Raw genomic sequence first — 18,904 nt, forward strand, 5'->3', positions numbered from 1 at the left:
ATGTCAAACCTCCTCTTAAACTGCCTCCTGTGGTTTGGGACCTCAATGTTGTCCTTTCTCAACTCATGAAGCCTCCATTTGAACCTATTGATAAGGCTCATCTGAAGTATCTCACTTGGAAAGTGGTGTTTCTCATTGCTCTCACTTCTGCTTGACGTGTTAGCGAACTGCAAGCTTTAGTTACTGACCCACCTTTCACTGTGTTCCATCATGATAAGGTGATTCTTCGTATTCACCTGAAATTTCTGCCTAAAGTGGTCTCAGAATTTCATCTCAACCAATCCATCGTACTTCCAGTGTTTTTTCCAAAGCCTCATTCTCACCCTGGAGAATCTGCTCTTCATACTCTGAACTGTAAACGTGCTTTGGCCTTCTACTTAGAGTGCACCAAACCACAAAGAACTGCTCCTCAACTTTTTGTCTCCTTCGATCCAAACAAGTTGGGACATCCTATCTCTAAGCGTACCATCTCCAACTGGATGGCGGCTTGTATCTCATTCTGCAATGCCCAGGCTGGATTACCCCTTCACAGTAAAGTCACAGCCCATAAAGTCCGGGCAATGGCAGCTTCTGTAGCTTTCCTCAGATCTACACCTATTGAGGAAATTTGCAAGGCTGCTACTTGGTCCTCGGTTCATACCCTCACTTCTCACTATTGTCTGGATACTTTCTCCAGACGGGATGGACAGTTTGGCCAAACAGTATTACAAAATTTATTCTCCTAAGTTGCCAACACTCCACCATCCCATTCTGGTTAGCTTGGAGGTCACCCACATGTGAGAATACCTGCCTGCTTGTCCTGGGATAAAGCACAGTTACTTACCGTAACAGGTGTTATCCAGGGACAGCAGGCAGCTATTCTCACAACCCACCCACCTCCCCTGGTTGGCTTCTCTGCTAGCTATCTGAACTGAGACACGCCCGGTGCACTGGGTGGGAAGGCACTTGCGCATGTGCGGTGCGGACGACTCGAAACTTCTAGTTTCTTCAAGTAAGTCTGCTTGTGAGGCGTCCGCATAGGGGCTCCGTCGGATGACATCACCCACATGTGAGAATAGCTGCCTGCTGTCCCTGGATAGCACCTGTTATGGTAAGTAACTGTGCTTTTTGTACCAACTGAGGAGGGTGCTGTGCTCCACTGCAGGAGGAGAGGAGTTCTTATGCTCTTAAAGGGATATCCTTCTGCAGTTTGTGGGAAATGGGAATCAACAGCTCAATTATGGACTCCTGTGTATCCTAACAGAGCCCAGATTACCAAGATAAGAACCTAATCTGTAGTTGCTGCTCTGGCATTTGAAGCTATAATCTGCTATAAATGCTCTGAGTTTAAAGAGCAAAATGCTTTTCATTTGTGTTTATTATTTTTTACTTTTAATACAAGTATATATTTTTTTTCTTTTGCAGGTTCTACCACATCTTTGCCTTCAGCGCCAGGCATGTACAGTACTACAGGCTCAGCTCCATACACACCCTTCTCAGCAAACCAGGGCCCCCCTTCAGTTAATGTACACCAGGGTATATCTGCTACTAGCATGCCACAGAATCTCAGCACAACTCGGCCTACTTTATCTGGTCCACCAACTGCTCACCACCTTCCTACTTCACAGTCCTCCACTTTTTCTGCACCTCCATCTTCAGAGGGATATCCAGCAAGTCATTTTCCCCCTCCTTCTGGAGCTCCTCAGTCAACCACAATGCAGGGACCACCATTGCCTGGGCAGGCCCTTTCTGGACCCTTAGTTTCCCAACCTAACCATGTGTCTCCATCACCTGCTCAGCCAATCATTGCAGGGTTTCCTCCTGGCTCTTCAGGTCCACCACCTCCCATGCAGCTGGGCCAGCCTGGACAACCCCTGCAGCAGAATGGTGAGCTATTTTACGAGTCCTTTTTTTTATTTATGTTGTTTTGAAATAAAGATCAGTACTCCAGTCTGAGTTTTAGAAATGAGTTGTACAGGCCATGTAGTAGCACTAATGTTCAGAAAAAAAAAGCAATGGAAAAAATTAAAATCATTTGCAGTACAGAACCAGGAGAAGATTGGAACAGATATTTAAAACAGCTAAGAGTTGTATTTTTAAACTGTGTATGCATAATTTATGCAGTGTGTTATTTGGGAAAGAGAAAGCTTTTAATAAATCTTAGAAACTTAGAAATATGATGGCAGATAAAGGCCAAATGGACATCCAGTCTGCCCATCCACAGCATCCACTATCTCCTCCTTTTCTTAAGAGATACCACATCCCAAGCTTTCTTGAATTCAGACACAGTTTTTGTCTCCCCCAATCTCTACTGGGAGCCTTTTCCATTCATCTACCACCCTTTCTGTAAAAAAGTATTTTCTTAAATTATTCCTGAGCCTATCACCTTTAACTTCATCCTTTGGCCTCACATTCTAGAGCTTCCTTTAAAAAGAGAGAGGCTCGCCTCATTCACATTTATGCCATGTAGGTATTTAAATGTCTCTATCCTTTCTCCCCTCTCCCGCCTTTCCTCTAAAGTATGCACATTGAGCTCTTTAAGTCTGTCCCCATATGCCTTTTGATGAAGACCACTGACCATTTAGTAGCCTTCTTCTGGACCAACTTCATCCTGTTTATATCTTTTTGAAGGTTCGGTCTCCAGAATTATACACAATATTCTAAATAAGGTCTCACCAGAGTGTTATACAAGGGCATCAATACCTCCTTTTTCCCAATGGCCGTACCTCTCCCTGTACATCATAACATCCTTCTAGCTTTTGCCATCACCTTTTTGATTTGTTTGGCCACCTTAAGATTGTAACATACTACCACTCCCAAATCCAGCTCCTCTTTTATGCACAAAAGTTCTTCACCCCCCAAACTGTACTGTTCCCTGGTATTCTGGTATTCTTAGCTTTAAATCTTAGCTGCCAAATGTCAGATCATTTTTCAAGTGTCACAAGGTACCCCATGAGCGGCTACTTAGGAAGCTGTAGAACCACGGGGTGGAAGAGGACGTACACAGATGAGTCAAACACTGGTTGGCAGGCAGAAGGCAGAGGGTTGGAGTGAAGGGTCACTACTCGGGCTGGAGGAGGGTCACGAGCGGCGTTCCACAGGGGTCGGTACTCGGACCGCTGCTGTTCAATGTATTTATTAAGGACCTGGAAACGGGGACGAAGTGTGAAGTTATAAAATTTGCGGATGACACTAAACTCTGTAGCAGGGTTATAACTGTGGAAGAGTGTGAGGACCTACAAAGGGACCTAAACAAACTGGAGGAGTGGGCGAATAAATGGCAGATGAACTTCAATGTAGGGAAATGCAAGGTCATGCATATAGGGAAAAAGAACCCGATGTTCAGCTACCAAATGGGGAGGTTAGTATTAATGGGAAGTAACCTTGAAAGAGATTTGGGTGTGCTGGTGGACACAACAATGAAGCCAACGGCACAATGCGCAGCAGCCTCGAAGAAGGCAAACAGAATGTTGGGTATTATTAAGAAGGGTATTACGACCAGAACGAAAGAAGTCATCCTGCCGTTGTATAGGGCAATGGTGCGCCTGCACCTGGAGTACTGTGTCCAGTATTGGTCACTGTACCTTAAGAAGGATATGGCAATACTTGAAAGGGTCCAGAGGAGGGCGACAAGAATGATTAAGGGCATGGAAAACCTTTCGTACACTTAAAGATTGGAGAGACTAGGGCTCTTCTCCCTGGAAAAGCGGAGACTCAGAGGAGACATGTTAAAGACCTACAAGATCATGAAGGGCATAGAGAGAGTAGAGAGGGACAGATTTTTCAAACTTTCAGAACATAAAAGAACAAGAGGGCATTCGGAAAAGTTGAAAGGGGATAGATTCAAAACGAATGCTAGGAAGTTTTTCTTTACCCAGCGTGTGGTGGACACCTGGAATGTGCTTCCAGAGGGCGTAATAGGGCAGAGCACGGTACTGGGGTTCAAGAAAGGATTGGACAATTTCCTACTGGAAAAAGAGATAGAGGGGTATAGTTAGAGGATTACTACACAGGTCCTGGACCTGTTGGGCCGCCGCGTGAGCGGACTGCTGGGCACGATGGACCTTAGGTCTGACCCAGCAGAGGCATTGCTTATGTTCTTATGTTCGTCCTCATGTTATTCACACCACCAGGGATGTCTACCCTATTGCAGATTTTGGTATCATCAACAAAGAGGCAAATCTTACTTGACAGACCTTTAGCAATATTGCTTACAAAAATGTTAAAAGGTATAGGCCCAAGAACTGAACCTTGAAGTACACCACTGGTAACATCCCTTTCCTCAGATAGATCTCCATTGACCACTACCTTCTGTCACCATCTACTCAACCAGTTCTTGAACCAGTCTGTCACTTTGGGGCCTATCCCAAGGGCCCCCAATTTATTTATTTATTTTTTTAGACACCTGTAAGGAATACTATCAAAGGCTTTACTAAAATCTAAATACACCATATCTTGCACACTCCCTCTATCTAATTCTCTGGTCACCTAGTCAAAGAAATTGATCAGTTTTGTCTGATAAGACCTGCCTCTAGTGCTCGGGCAGGTCTAGGGTGGAGCTTGGGTGGGGGTACTTAGTTGATATTTGTTAGACTTAGGGGGGCACTTGGCTTGAAAATGTTGAGAAACACTACTATAATCTACTGGATTCCAGAGATTTGACTATTCTCTGTTTTAAAAGCATTTCCACTAATTTACTTACTACAGAAGTCCAACTTACTGGCCTGTAGTTCCCTATTTCTTCCTTACTTCCACTTTTGTGGAGAGGAATCACATCCACCCTTCTCTAATCCTCCAGTACCACTCCTGATTCTAGTGAAGCATTGAAAAGGTCAGCCAGCGGAGCCATCAGAACTTCTCCAAGTTCCTTCGGTACATTCTGAAGTATATCATCTGGACCCACTGCTTTGTCTACCTTTAGTTTAGCTAGCTCCTCACAAACATAATCCTCAGAAAATCAATCAGGGTCTACCACACTTCTGTTACTATTTGTGTTTGTCTTCTGCAGTCCTGCTACCAGCGCTTCAGCTGTGAACACAGAACAAATATTTGTTAAGGAATTCAGCCTTTTCTTTATCAGCTTCTACATATTTCTCCCCTTCCCCTTTAAGTTCCACAATGCCACTTTCACACTTCTTCCCACTAATATACCAAAAATATGTCTTGACCCCCGTTTTACAGTCGGCTATTTTTTCTTCCATTTGTATCTTCGCTTTCCTGACTATTCGAGTAGCTTTTCTTTTTTTTTTTTTTTTTATATTTTATTTATAAATTTTTCATTCTTACAATAATTTAATTTTACATAAACTTCAATTAATACATGAAAAATTGTGATTACAAGTAATTCATCTTATCACATAAAATATAACCCTCCCCTTTCTTCATTTCTTAAATCCATATAATATACATTCCCACCCTTCCCCAATCTAATATATCCATTACTAATGTGCTATGAAACCTGATCATTGGAATATCGAGTCAATGGTTCCCAAATTTTCTTAAAATTATGAATATTTCCCTGTTGTAATGCTATTGTTTTTTCCATTTTGTATATATGACAGACTGAATTCCACCAAAATGTAAAATTTAATTTGGTGTAGTCCTTCCAATTTTGAGTTATTTGTTGCATGGTGACCCCTGTCAATATTAATAATAGTTTGTTATTGTTTGCTGAAATCGGACTCTGAGTTCTCATTGCTGTACCAAATAGTATAGTATCATATGAGAGTCCTACATGATTTTCTAGTAATTCATTAATTTGGGGCCAAATTAGTTTCCAAAATGCATTTATACAGGGACAAAAAAAAATTAAGTGATCTAATGTCCCGACTTCTACTCTGCAATGCCAGCATCTATTAGATCTAGTACTATCTATTTTTTGTAAACGCGTAGGGGTCCATAAAGTTCTATGTAACAAAAACAACCAAGTTTGACTCATAGATGCTGACTTTGTAGATCTTAATCTCCAGGACCAAAATCGTGGCCATTGAGATTCAGAAATTGTCTGACCAATCTCAATACTCCAAATATCCCTAAGTCCAGTTTTCTTTTTTTTTGTTTAAAAATCCATTTAACAATTTATACCATTTTGCGGCTTGGTGACCCAAAAAATCCGCCTGGAAACATAGAACCTGCAGACTATATTGAGTATTAAGAGCTTTCCATTCAGGGAACCCTGCCTGAATAGCTTGCTTCAATTGCAACCATTTAAAATATTGTGTTTTATTTAATCCAAATTTATGTTGCAATTGTGAAAAACTAAGCATTGCTCCTTCTGAAATAACATCATTCAATGTTCGTATACCTGCAGTTATCCATTGTTTCCAGACGATTTTATATCCGCCAATCTTGATCCTGGAGTTTACCCAAATTGATTGATTTAATGATTTAGCAATTGGTTCTGGTGATAGATTACTAACATATCTTAACGTTTTCCAAGTATCCAATAAAATTCTGTTATCCTTATATCTTCTTTGCATGTTTATACTAATTAGATGTTCTGGATGTAGTGGGAACAGGAGCCGCCATTCTAGATATAGCCAATCTGGTACATTCTCCATGAGATCTGGGAGGATCCAATACATACCCTGTCTTAGAATATAGGCTTGATGGTACCTATAAAAATTTGGAAAATTTACCCCTCCCTCCACAATTGGTCTTTGTAAAGATACTAAAGCAATTCTGGGTCTTTTCCCAAACCAAACAAATTTTGTAAGAATATTGTTTAACTTTTTATAAAATGACCCCTGAAAAAATATTGGTATCATACTCATTTGATAACAAACCACAGGCAATATCATCATTTTAATTGTTTGGACTCTTCCCCACCAAGAAAGATGTAAAGGATTCCATTGCTCACACATTTCTGTTATTTTTTTTAATAAAAGTTTTTCATTTTCTTTTACGTATCTTCAATTGTATCTTCAATTGTATTTTTGATAATAATACCTAAATATTTTAATCCTTCTTCTTTCCAAATAAATGAATATGAATCAAATAATCCTTTGGTACAGTGAACATTAATTGGAAGAATTTCCGAATTACTCCAATTAATTTTATATCCAGAAAATTTCCCAAATTTCTCTAGAAGATTAAGTAAACTTGGAACAGTATTCCCCAGTTCTCTTAAATATAATAATATATCATCTGCATATGCAGAAAGTTTAAATTCCCAGTAAGAAAATGGGATTCCCTTTATCTCCTTAGTTTGATTAATTGCAATTAATAAGGGTTCTAAAACAATATCAAAAAGTAAGGGGGACAAAGGACATCCTTGTCTAACTCCCCTACGCAAGTTAAATCTATCTGATAAATTGTTATTAATATATATAATCTTGCACCAGGAGAGCTATACAATGTCTGAATCATTTTAATAAAACCGGGGCCTATTCCAAACCATTCCAGAGCTTGATACATATAACTCCATTCCACTCTATCAAATGCTTTTTCTGCATCTAAAGATAGCATAAAAGCTGGATCATTCATATTTTTCACTAAATTTAAAGAGTGGAATGCTAATCTAGTATTGTTTGATGAGTGTCTTTTAGCAATAAATCCTGTTTGGTGTACATCAATAATAAAAGGAAGAGCTTTTGCCAATCTTATTGCTAATACTTTAGCAATCAACTTACCATCTACATTTAATAAAGAGATAGGCCTGTAGTTTGAAACCAAGGTAGGATCCTTGTTTGGTTTTGGTAAGACAATAATTACCGAATCAGCCATAGTACCTGATATATTCCCATTATTTATTTGATATTGATACAAATTTAATAAATATGGTAAGATGATATTTTGAAATGTTTTATAGAATTCAACAGTATATCCATCACCACCCGGAGCGGATCCAACTCTAAGAGACTTCAATGCAGATTCTATTTCTTTTAAAGATATAGGATCTTCTAAACTTCGTTTTATATGATCCGGAACATTTGGTCCAATAAATGAGTTTAAGAAATTTAATCCCTCTTGTTCTTTATTTTCATAAGATTCAGAAGAATATAAATCTTTATAAAAATCAAGAAATTGTATTAAAATATCTTTGGTGTTAGTGTGTGTGTTGCCTTGTGTATCTTTAATTGCAATAATCTTAGATTTCCTTTTTTTTGCTTTAAGAAAATTAGCTAATAATCTTCCAGCTTTGTTTGAATTACCATAGTACTGAACTTGCTTATAGAAGATATCTTTCCTCACAAATTGAGAAGAAATCTCATTATATTTCGCTTTTATTTTTAATAAACTTTGTAATGTATTATGTTCCCAGTTCTTAATTAATTTATTTTCTAATACTTTAATTTGGTTTTCCAGATCAACATATTGTTTTTTAAGTTGTTTTTTGATAAATGCTGAATATGAAATAATATTTCCTCTTATTGTTGCTTTAAATGCGTCCCACAAAATCTCAGCATTAATATTGTCCGAATAATTTATTTGAAAAAATTCATTCATCTTTAATTTAAAATCTTCCAGAAAGTTCGAGTCCGCAAGTAAAGCATTATCAAATCTCCATATTGGATCGAAATGTACTATATCATTATTCTTAAAGTCAATCCACACACCAGCATGGTCTGAAATTATAATGGGATCAATAACTGCATTCATCACTCACTGCGCTATATTATTAGACACGAATATATAATCAATTCGTGAGAAAGATTTATGGACCTGAGAACAAAAAGAGAATTCCTGATCATTAAAATGAAGAATACGCTATATATCAACTAAATTACAAGATTGAACCAAATTATCTAAACCTAACGATTTCATAATTCTACTTGGTCTCTTATCCAAAATTGGATCCATTACAGCATTGAAATCCCCTGCTACAATTAAATTAGAAAAAACAAGGAAGGCAACCAAGTCACATCAAGGTCTGTGAGGGGGAAGCTCAAAGTGCCTAACTTGGCTCACAACTTGCAAACCAAATATAGTGTAATATGTCAAAGAACATGTCACACAGTCGGGCCCACAGTCGGGCCCACAGTGGGGGCAGACATCAACCATGTGGACATTGTGACATGTGTCATTCATCTTTGTCAATTTCTACCTGGCAACATCCCCGGACCCAACGCACTTACCACCTCAGAGCGCAAACTTCGTGTGATTCTAAATGGGTAGTTTATGTGATTATCTGCCCGTGTGGTTTGTGCTATGTGGGATGGACCAGCAGAAGTGTCAGGGTCAGACTGCAAGAACATAGAAGCCGGATCCGTACTGGATCTCAGTCTGCCCCTCTGGTACCCCACTGTGCTGACTTTGGTCACTGTTTTACTGACCTATCCTGGTTCGTGCTTGAGCAAGTCCCTTGGGACTTTAGGGGGGATCGACAGGCTCACCTGAATATCAGGGAACAATATTGGATTTTTCAATTACAATCTGTTCAGCCGAATGGCCTTAACGAAAGTGTGGAATGGAATACCATTGTTTAATAGGGTTTTTGGCTCCCTTTGGATAGTGGATTTTGGATGCAGTGTGTGGTGTGCTTGCGTGTGTGTGGGGGGTGGGTGGGGGGGGACTCCTTTTGATTGCGGTGCTCCTATTGGTGGGTGTTTCTTTTTCCCTCCCCTTTTCCCTCCCTCTTCTCCTTCTCTTTTCTGTGGTGCTGATTGTGTTGAGTGCTGGCACTGTATGATTGGTTGGTTCGTGTATGATGTCACCTGTGGATCTGTTTTAGCCGGTGTGCTCTCCCTCCCGGGCACCCCGCCCTCCAGCCTTCCTCTCTGCTTGTGTTCTGTTGGAGGCCAGGTTCCTGAAGAAGGGCTCCTCCCGAAACCAGCGCGGTTGAACCTCTCCTGGCGCGGTTTTTCCGTTTGTGTGACAGTTTTGGATAAGTATTGTTTCTTTTGGACATGTTTTTCACTTTTTGGTATGGTTTTTGACTTTGTTTGTGATTTTGTGTGAGTTTTTTGAGGGGGTTTGGCTGGCAGGGTTTGTGTGGGGGTCGCTCAGGTTGCTTGTGTTGAGTTTCATTTACTCACTTTGATTGTTGATTGGTTTGATTTCTGCACACACAGGGCGCTCGATGATGGTGTGCGGGTGGAGGCTTATGGCCTTGGCCCAGAAGTGAAGTGTCGGAGCTGTGCTCCTATCACTGAGGGTTCACACTGAGAGTGCCCTATAACATCTTATAATGTGACATGTTCTTTGACATATTACACTATATTTGGTTTGCAAGTTGTGAGCCAAGTTAGGCACTTTGAGCTTCCCCCTCACAGACCTTGATGTGACTTGGTTGCCTTCCTTGTTTTTTCTACTTTAGGATTTGTTTGGCAAATTAGGAGTGTGTTGTTGTTGACAATTAAATTAGAAGCAGCCAGTGGTAACAGTAATTGTTGAACTTGTTTGAAAAACTCCATTTGATTCGAATTAGGAGCATATAAATTTAATAAATCCAGGGTTGTATTTCCCAGAACCATTTTGATATGCACCCATCTTCCTAAAGGATCATAGTTTATTAATTTGAAATCAGCATTGCACTTCCTATTTATCAGGACAGCAACCCCAGGTTTTTTCACCATTGCAGGTGCAAAGAAGCATTTAGAAATCCAACCCCCAGATAACTTTTTAGATTCAATATCAGAAAGGTGCGACTCTTGAATAAAATATATGTCCGCATTTTGCTTTTTAAGGAACGTTAGTACTTTCTTTCTCTTAATAGGATGATTTAAACCATTGACGTTAATAGAATAAATTTTTATATCCATCTATTTTATAATTAAATTTTGGCAAATATTTCTAAAATAAAAAAGATGACCAGACCTCAGTACATTAAGTAAATATAATTCATTTATCCAATTCCCCCATCCCTTTCCCCCCCCCTAAAATAAGATTATAAAAGAAAAATTCAAATTTTACATTTATCCCATTTTCAATCCTCATCAATATATTATTACTGTGAACCCCCATCCCTCTCTCTATGCTCCCTCCCCTCCCCCCCATAATCATTGTCTGATCTGGAACACACATTGGTATAGCAGACCCTAAACCCCCTCCCCCAGATAACTAATATCCCTCCATATTGAATTAATATCTCTCAAAAATTCAGCTATTCTTTTTTCCCCCACATATTTAATATTTCATTATTTCTATCCATACATATTCAATCATTCAATTAATAATTATTATCATTAATATTAATATTTCATTGTAGCAAATAACATAAAATTATCTATAATGAATTCAAATATAACTATTCAAATAAATTTTCATTCATATAAGTTATTCATATAAATAATAGTATCTTAAAAATCTTTATCTCCTTAGTAATTATCTCTTCTTTAAAACCCCAATTCCCTATATTCAATATAAATAAATATTTGAATAAAATATATATTTTCATATTTATTAATAAAAGTCTAAAATTATTTCCTATTTTATTAATAATCCCTTTTGAAATATGTAATATCCTATATTTATTTCCTCATATTAATCAATTATTGTTATTCAGGATGGTTAGTAATTAGTAGTTAGGTAAATATATATATTATATTTATAATATCTCTCATAGATAATTAATTTCTTGTTAAATTAAAAATGTATCAGTAAATTCACAATATTAAAAAATTAGTCAAAAGCTCTTCATCTGCAATAAAATGCAGTAAAAATAACTTGGACCAGTATCAATCCACTTCTTTTTTTTTTTTCCCCCTCTTTTCTTCTCTTCAAAATGAGTCTTCTCCATTTTCTCTTTTTCCTTTAATCAATTTTCCTTTATGTAGACATCGGTTCCTCTTGTGATAGAAATTCTTTAAGTTTTGCAGGGTCTTGAAAATACCAGGACTTTTTTCCAGTAGATATTCGCATTGTAGATGGATAGTACAAGCCGTACATGTAACCTTTTTCTTTCAACTGCTGCCTCAGCATAAGAAACTGCTTTCTGATGTTTGCAGTATGTTTTGCAAAGTCTGGAACCAATAACAATTTAGACCCTTTATAATTTAAATTTTTGTTCGCTTTTGCTACTTTCAGGATTTCTAAAGCTTGCTGGTATCTCAAAACTTTAAAAATCAAGGGTCTGGGGCCATTCTGATTCACTGGTTTTTTTGAAGGGATTCTATGTGCCCGTTCTATTTCCAACGGCCACTTGGAGTTTAACTGTAACAGTTTAGGTAGTAAGTTCTCTAAAAACTGTACAGTGTCTCCCCCTTCAAGATTTTCAGCCAGTCCAAGCACTCTGATGTTCTTCCTTTTCCCCCGATTCTCCAAATCTATCAGCTGGTTTTTCAAGCTTTCTACATTTTGTCTTTCACTGTCACACTTTTGTGTGACAGTTTCCAGCAGTTCAATTCTCTCCTCAACCACAGACATCCTCTGCCTGTCAGTCTGGATCTCCTGCCTCAGACCCAGCACCTCCTCCTTTACCTCAGAAATTTTGCCAGCGTTGTCTGTCAGCATTAATTTAATTTTAAATAGCTCTGCCATTATATCTGCTTTATCTGAGAATTCCTCTGTTTCCAACGGGATCGGGACACTCAATGGCGACACCGGAGTCACTTTAGATCTTTTTGCCGATACACCGGAAGTGCACGGCTTCTCCGATTTGCCTTGCCTTGTGGTAGCCATTTCAGAAGTTATTTTTTGTTTTTATAACGCAGGTGAGTGATTCTTAGCAGCTGTTTTCTTTCCTTTAGTTGTCTGAGTTCAGGGAGCTCTGTTGCTATGCGACCATTTTGCGTGCTCCAAGCTTTTCTTAATTTTTCTAGATATTTTTAGCCTGTCTTCCTCTTTCTGCGATCTTTTGTAGTTTATGAAAACTAACCTCTTTTTCCTTACCATTTCAGCTACTACTTTTGAGAACCAAAGTGGCTATTATTAATACTTCCCCTTTTACAGCTATGTTCTGAATGTTTACTGTTAAATCTCTGTCCACTTCTTCTAACTGAGAAGGAGTCCTGTATATCACACCAATGTAAATACATTTTCCATTCCCTCTTTCCAGATTGACCCACAGTGCCTCTTTCTTACCCTGCAGATCCTGCAATTGTGTGGTTTATTATGGTCTTTAACATATAACACTACTCCCCCTCATTTTCTTCCTACCCAGTCTTTCCTGAACAGATTATAGCCCGGCATAACTATATCCCAGTCATGGTTCATGGTTCTCTGTGAACTACGTCTCTGATCGCCACTAAATTCAACTCTCTTCCATCACATCCTCTAGATCGAGAACCTTGTTTCCCATACTTCGAGCATTGGTATGTGGAGCTGTTAAGGTAAATCTGCCACACTAATGCATTTGATTAGATTACTGGTTTGGGATTAAGATCCCCTTTTTTTATCAGCTTGTTTAATGTGTATTTGTCTATAACCTATGCTGCTTTATTCAAGTTGTTTTTGATGGATGATAAAATTTGTAAATTAAAAAAAATCATTTATATTTGCTTTCAAGGCAGAAAAATTAAAGGTATAGAAGTGGAAGCAGCCTTTTCAAAGATTTTTTTTTCATTTTGAATAGTTCCCTGCATCTGACTTCTTATGGTCTGACCTATATGACAAATGGAGAACTGCTATTTTTGAGCTGATATGCTAGAAATAACATTTTTTGGCCTGGCAGTTATCAGCTTTTTTTGGTTCAGCAGTTCAGTTGCATCCATACAGCAGCTGTTCAAGTCTTCAGTCCTGCCAAACCTGATTACTAAGTCTCTTTGTGAGCTCAAAATTGATCCACCTCAGCTATCTCAATGTTCTATTTTGAGCAGGATCCGATCTCAACCCAGACATGAAACTCCTGGTTGCAGAGCCCTGGGAGGTCCCTGAAAGCTCCCTTAAGTCAGTATCCTATGGATAAAGAGTTCCAGCAAATGTTTGCTATACCAAAGGTAGACTTCCTGGTGGCACAGGTGACTAGAAGCATGTTTTTACCCAGTGAGGGAGGAGTTGTGCTAAAGGATACACAGGACCACAGAGTGGATATGGTCCTCTGGAGACAGTTTGAGGCCTGTCTCTAGGAGTTAAAGCGGCATCAGCTACTTCTTTTGTAGCACGCACTTGCCATTCACGATTGCGAACCCTGGACATGATAGTGTGTGAGCCATTACCTCGGCTCGTGCTGGCAGGTGTGGACTTTAAAAAAAAACAAAAAACCCAGCTTTTAAGAAGTGACATCCCCGTCTCCCTCTTGTTACTCCCTATCCCTCTACTCCTCCTTTTTATTTTTATTTATCATTGTAATTAAAACTTCCCTATCCCCGAGTACAGGTGTAGGCAATTCCAGTCCTCGAGAGCAGGAGCCAGGTCAGGTTTTCAGAATATCCACAATGAATATATATGAGATGGATTTGCATGCACTGCCTCCTTGAGATGTAAATCTATCTCATGCATATTTATTGTGGATATCCTGAAAACCTGACCTGGCTCCGGCTCTTGAGGACCGGAATTGCCTACCCCTGCCCTAGTACCTTTCGTTTCTAATAAGTCTTAATTTGTAATAGTTTTAGTTTTACCCTCCTCTTATTTTATTTTACCTAAATCTAAAATTTTATTATATTTTTCTAATTTTTAATATTGTAAACCGTCCAGATACATGTGATGGTCGGTATATCAAGCCATAAATAAACTTGAAACTTGAAATAAACTTGACTGTGGCGAGAGTCTCTGCGTATTCCATCTCTGCCCGATGCATGCTATGGATCAGACAATCGACAGGCGATTCATCCTCCAATGCTACGCTTAGCAGGCTCCATTTCAAGGGACAAATGCTTTTTGGCAAAGGCCTGGATCATCTTATGGCCGATGTGCAAGATCATTGTCCTAAGTCCTTACCGGACAGCCAGAACCAGAGCTCCTTTCGAGTCCCGATGTTTTCACCAGTAAGCCTCAAGATGCTTGTCTTGGAGAACCTATCAAGATTCCAGTCAGATATTCCAGAAGCCAGAAAATCTAAAATGCATGTTCCTGGGCCACAACGGCAGCCAAGAAGCCACAATGATGCCTGGCCTCTAGCCACCCTTCAGAAAATTGAAAGTTGCCTCTCAGACTTTTTGGAGGCCTGGGAAAGCATATCGACAGATCTTTAGGTCTTGGATATTGTCAGAGAAAGTTATAAGATAGAGTTTGCATACCCTCTGTTGAACTGGTTTGTGGATTCTTCGGTGGGCTGACCAGATCAGGTGGTCCAAGTGTTGGCAACATTAAACAGATTGCTGGATATTCAAGGCATAGAACCAGTTCCAGAAGAACACTCAGGCTCAGGTTGATATTCAGTATACTTTGTCATGCCCAAGAAAGATTTATATGACTAGAGGCCCATTCTGGATCTCAAAAATGTCAATGCAGTCCTGAAAGTTCTGCGTTTCCTGATGGAGATGGTGAGATCTGTCATTGCAGCGGTCCAGTCGGGAGAGTTTCTGGTCACCCTGGATTTGATGGAGGCTTATCTCCTTGTTCCAATTTTCTCAGCACATAGAAAGTTCCTGAGATTTCAGGTGTTGGAGAATCTATCAATACTCAGCTCTACCATTTGGGTGGCAATGGCATCCCAGACGTTCATCAAAGTGATGGTGTTGGTAGCAGCTCATCTCCATAGGATGGACTGACTGGTTAATCCTTATCTAAAGACTGGCTTATCAGATCCCTCTCTCAAAAAGAGAAAGAAAGCAGTGGCGGTAGTTGTGCAAAGAGCCAATTAGTTGTCTCCCCCCCTCACCGCCCCGTAGTCTTTGAAATACCTGGGAGTTCTCTTCAGCACAGCGGATGACCAAGTTTTTCTACCAGAAACATGCAAACAGAATCTTTGGGAGCAAATTACTAATCTCCTGTTGCAGCCAGTGCCTATAGCGTGGCACTAACTAGAGTTTGGGGCTCGAAGGCAGCTGCCATAGAAGTAGCGCTCTGGGCAACGTCGCATATTCGTTCAGGATGCACTATTGTCTCGGTCTCTCCAGAGAGACTCCTATAGGCCTCTCCACTAGAGAATGACACGGGTAAAAAAACGGAAGTTGCGTCAGAGGAGAAGCTTCTGCCCACACATGCACATGACTGCACATATGCTCCGGCGGCTTTCAACAAGTCTGAAACCTTAAAACACGCCGTGAAGGTAAGGGTGAGGGAGGGAGATAGATTTGGGTGGGTAGGTAGAAAGGAGGGAGGGGGCCATGTGCGATTGGTGACCGCGCGCGTTCTCTCCCTTAATTGCGGGGACAAGGCCATTCACCGCTCCATGGGACGGTGGATGGCCTTGTCCCCATACCTGTGGTGAGCACTTTTCCCCCCTCCACCGTTTTGGCGGGTTACCTATGGCTAGCCGCGGGTAACATCCACCGTGTCATTCTCTACCCTCTACCCTGGACGGAGGCAGCCCGCAGCAACATGAGCTGGTGGCTCCACCCACAGACTCTAGCACAGAGTGTGAGTCACACTGAAAATGGATACCAGCCTGTTCATCTGGGGGGATAGGCTGAGTAGTCTGTTGCATAGCATCTCACTCAGGGAAGGTGATCCTTGCAGTCCTAGATTGGCCCAGGCACCTTTACTAAGCAGATCTAGTACACCTACAAGTGGACAAATGTCTCCAACTCCAGATGTATTCAGACTTGCTCTCACAGGGGCCAGCTGCTTTATAAGATTCGGGTCACTTTGGTCTTATGGCATGGCTGTTGAGCGTGCGGTGCTAGCCAAGAAAGGATATTCAGAGGTGGTCATTACCACCCTACTGAAGGCCAGGAAACCATCCACTCTTTCGACACATGCCAAAGCATGGGTTACTTTTCAGCACTGCTACAATAAGAAGATCTGGAGCCCAACAAAGCCCCTGTATCATCGGTAATGGCTGTCCCTCAAGAGGACCTGAACAAGGGATTAGCAGTGGCTTAAGGTGCATATGGCAGGCCTGGCTTGCTTTAGAGGCTGAGAGAAGCGAGTCTCTCTGGAAGCACACCCAGACATTATTAGATTCTTCAAAGAAGCCCTGAGGCTGAGGTCACCGATCTGATATCCATTCTCTTCCTGGTATCTCAACATTGTGAAAGAGGGTATTCAGAGTGCCTTTGGAGGAAGGTTCTCTCAGCCAGAAGAATTTCAGAATTGCGAGCTTTGTTATCCAGGGAACTGTTTCTGAGGATCATGGAAATTGGAGTGACCTTGTGTACCATACCTTCCTTTTTGCCTGGTTGCTTTAGCATTTCACATCAACCATGAAGTCAGGCTACTAGTCTTTCAACCTAAGGGTTCTAAGAAGACAGACATGGCTTTAAAGCTGCTGTACATTCTCAGAGTTCTCTTGCATTACCTGGAAGTGACTAATGAGTTTCGTCTATTAGACCATCTCTTTTTCCTAACCAAAGAGTAAACCCAAGGCAGACCAGCCTCCAAGGCCACCATTTCCCAGTAGATTCGGACAGCGATCTCCTCCACTTATATTGTCTATGACAAACAACCGCCATTATCACTGAAAGCACATTTGACTAGAAGAGTAAGCCTCTTCTTGGGTGGAATCGAGGGCGATACCTCCAGAGGAGATATGTAGATCTATGACATGGCCTTTCCTACATACTTCCACTAAATTCTATAGGGTGGATGTGGCAGCGCAAGAAGATTCCACTTCTGGATCTTCAGTACTGAAAGCAGGCTTATCTCTTCCACCCAGGACTTGGTATATCCCTAAGGCTCAACATACCATTCCTATTGCACTGGAAAAAGAGATTAGGTTCTTACTTTGATAATACCCTTTCCAGTAGATAGGAATCGTATGCTGAATCCTCTGCCCGATAATTTCTGATGCACCTGTTTTTGCCTTGTGTTTGTTTAATGGTCCTCTCCATAGCTAAGACTTCTGTGCCAGTTGAATTATGGGTTCAGAATCATTTTGTAAATAGAATCTCAAAAGATAATTGAGCTCTACTAATATTCAAGCTGTTACTTTTATTTGTTGTACTTTACTGTTCAATGGCACTGTTTGTTGATCTATAAATTAGTTTCTTTATTGACTGTTGTAACATTATGTGAGCAGATCAGAATCTTGGTTTTGGCGAGTTACTCTTGTCTCTCCTTCTCCTGACTTTTACTCTAGAACTTGTGCAAGCTTTGGAACAAACTGAAGGGGCCAGCAGACTCCTGGGAAAAGGAAAAGGTTTCAAATGCTGTGATTGACATCTTTCTGCAGTATGCTCGTAAGAATGGACAGAGTACCCTAAGGTTCAGCATATACATTCCTATCTACTAGAAAATATATTATCAAGGTAAGAACCTAATTTCTATTTTTGTTGCTACTTTAAATAGTTTCATGATTGTTTATGTTTTATAGGATCCTTTGGACAATTCAGGAGTCCACAGCCAGGCTATACAGGTGCATACCCTGGAGCCCCTAATTATGGAAGTCAGCCTAGCTCTACTGGTCAGCTACCACCAGCTCCTCCACTGCCTGCGCAGAAACGGCTTGACCCCGATTCCATCCCAAGCCCTGTAAGTAGCTGCTTGACCCAAATTAGGGCCTGATCTTTCTTACTTGAAAAGTTTCAAAAGAAACAAACTGATCATTTTTATCTTTAATTAATATTATAGTTCATCTGACAAATAACATTTCAGAAGGATGAATTGCAACATTGACACCAAAGATACTTCTTTTTAATATTATATAGGGTTTCTCCTGCCTCGGTAGATTATCTATTAATAATCTTTAAATGTAAGTTGCTTTTCTTGTTTCTTCTGTATAAAATCTATTGAACATCTATTCTAGCAGTTTTATAGTAAGGGGCTTATAATTGAAACTTAAACACTTCTAAAAACCCGTCCAAGTTGGCACTTGGACGACCTAAAAGTCAGGTCATCCAAGTGCCAATAAACCTATTTTTTGGATGTATCCATAATGTAACCACTTATTTTTTAATCAAAAGGGGACAACTATTAATTGTCAGTCCCGCCCTAGCCCTACTCCAATACTACCATAGCCCCGCCCCTAATCCCACCCCCAATTTCTTCCATTCAGTTTTTG

At 40.1% G+C, this 18,904-nt stretch overlaps 1 protein-coding gene across 6 annotated transcripts in view; it reads left to right on the top strand.

Annotated features, from left to right (window-relative positions):
- The window catches only part of SEC24C (SEC24 homolog C, COPII coat complex component), a 220,176-nt gene that overhangs the window by 60,498 nt on the left and 140,774 nt on the right, over positions 1–18,904 (top strand). For all 6 annotated transcript variants that reach the window (XM_033941868.1, XM_033941866.1, XM_033941871.1 and 3 more), the window contains 2 exons: positions 1,405–1,866; positions 18,218–18,375. In XM_033941868.1, coding sequence (XP_033797759.1) covers positions 1,405–1,866; positions 18,218–18,375 — 620 coding nt within the window. The remainder of the gene's footprint in view (positions 1–1,404; positions 1,867–18,217; positions 18,376–18,904) is intronic.

Source organism: Geotrypetes seraphini, chromosome 4, assembly GCF_902459505.1.
Source record: "Geotrypetes seraphini chromosome 4, aGeoSer1.1, whole genome shotgun sequence".
NCBI lineage: Eukaryota > Metazoa > Chordata > Amphibia > Gymnophiona > Dermophiidae > Geotrypetes > Geotrypetes seraphini.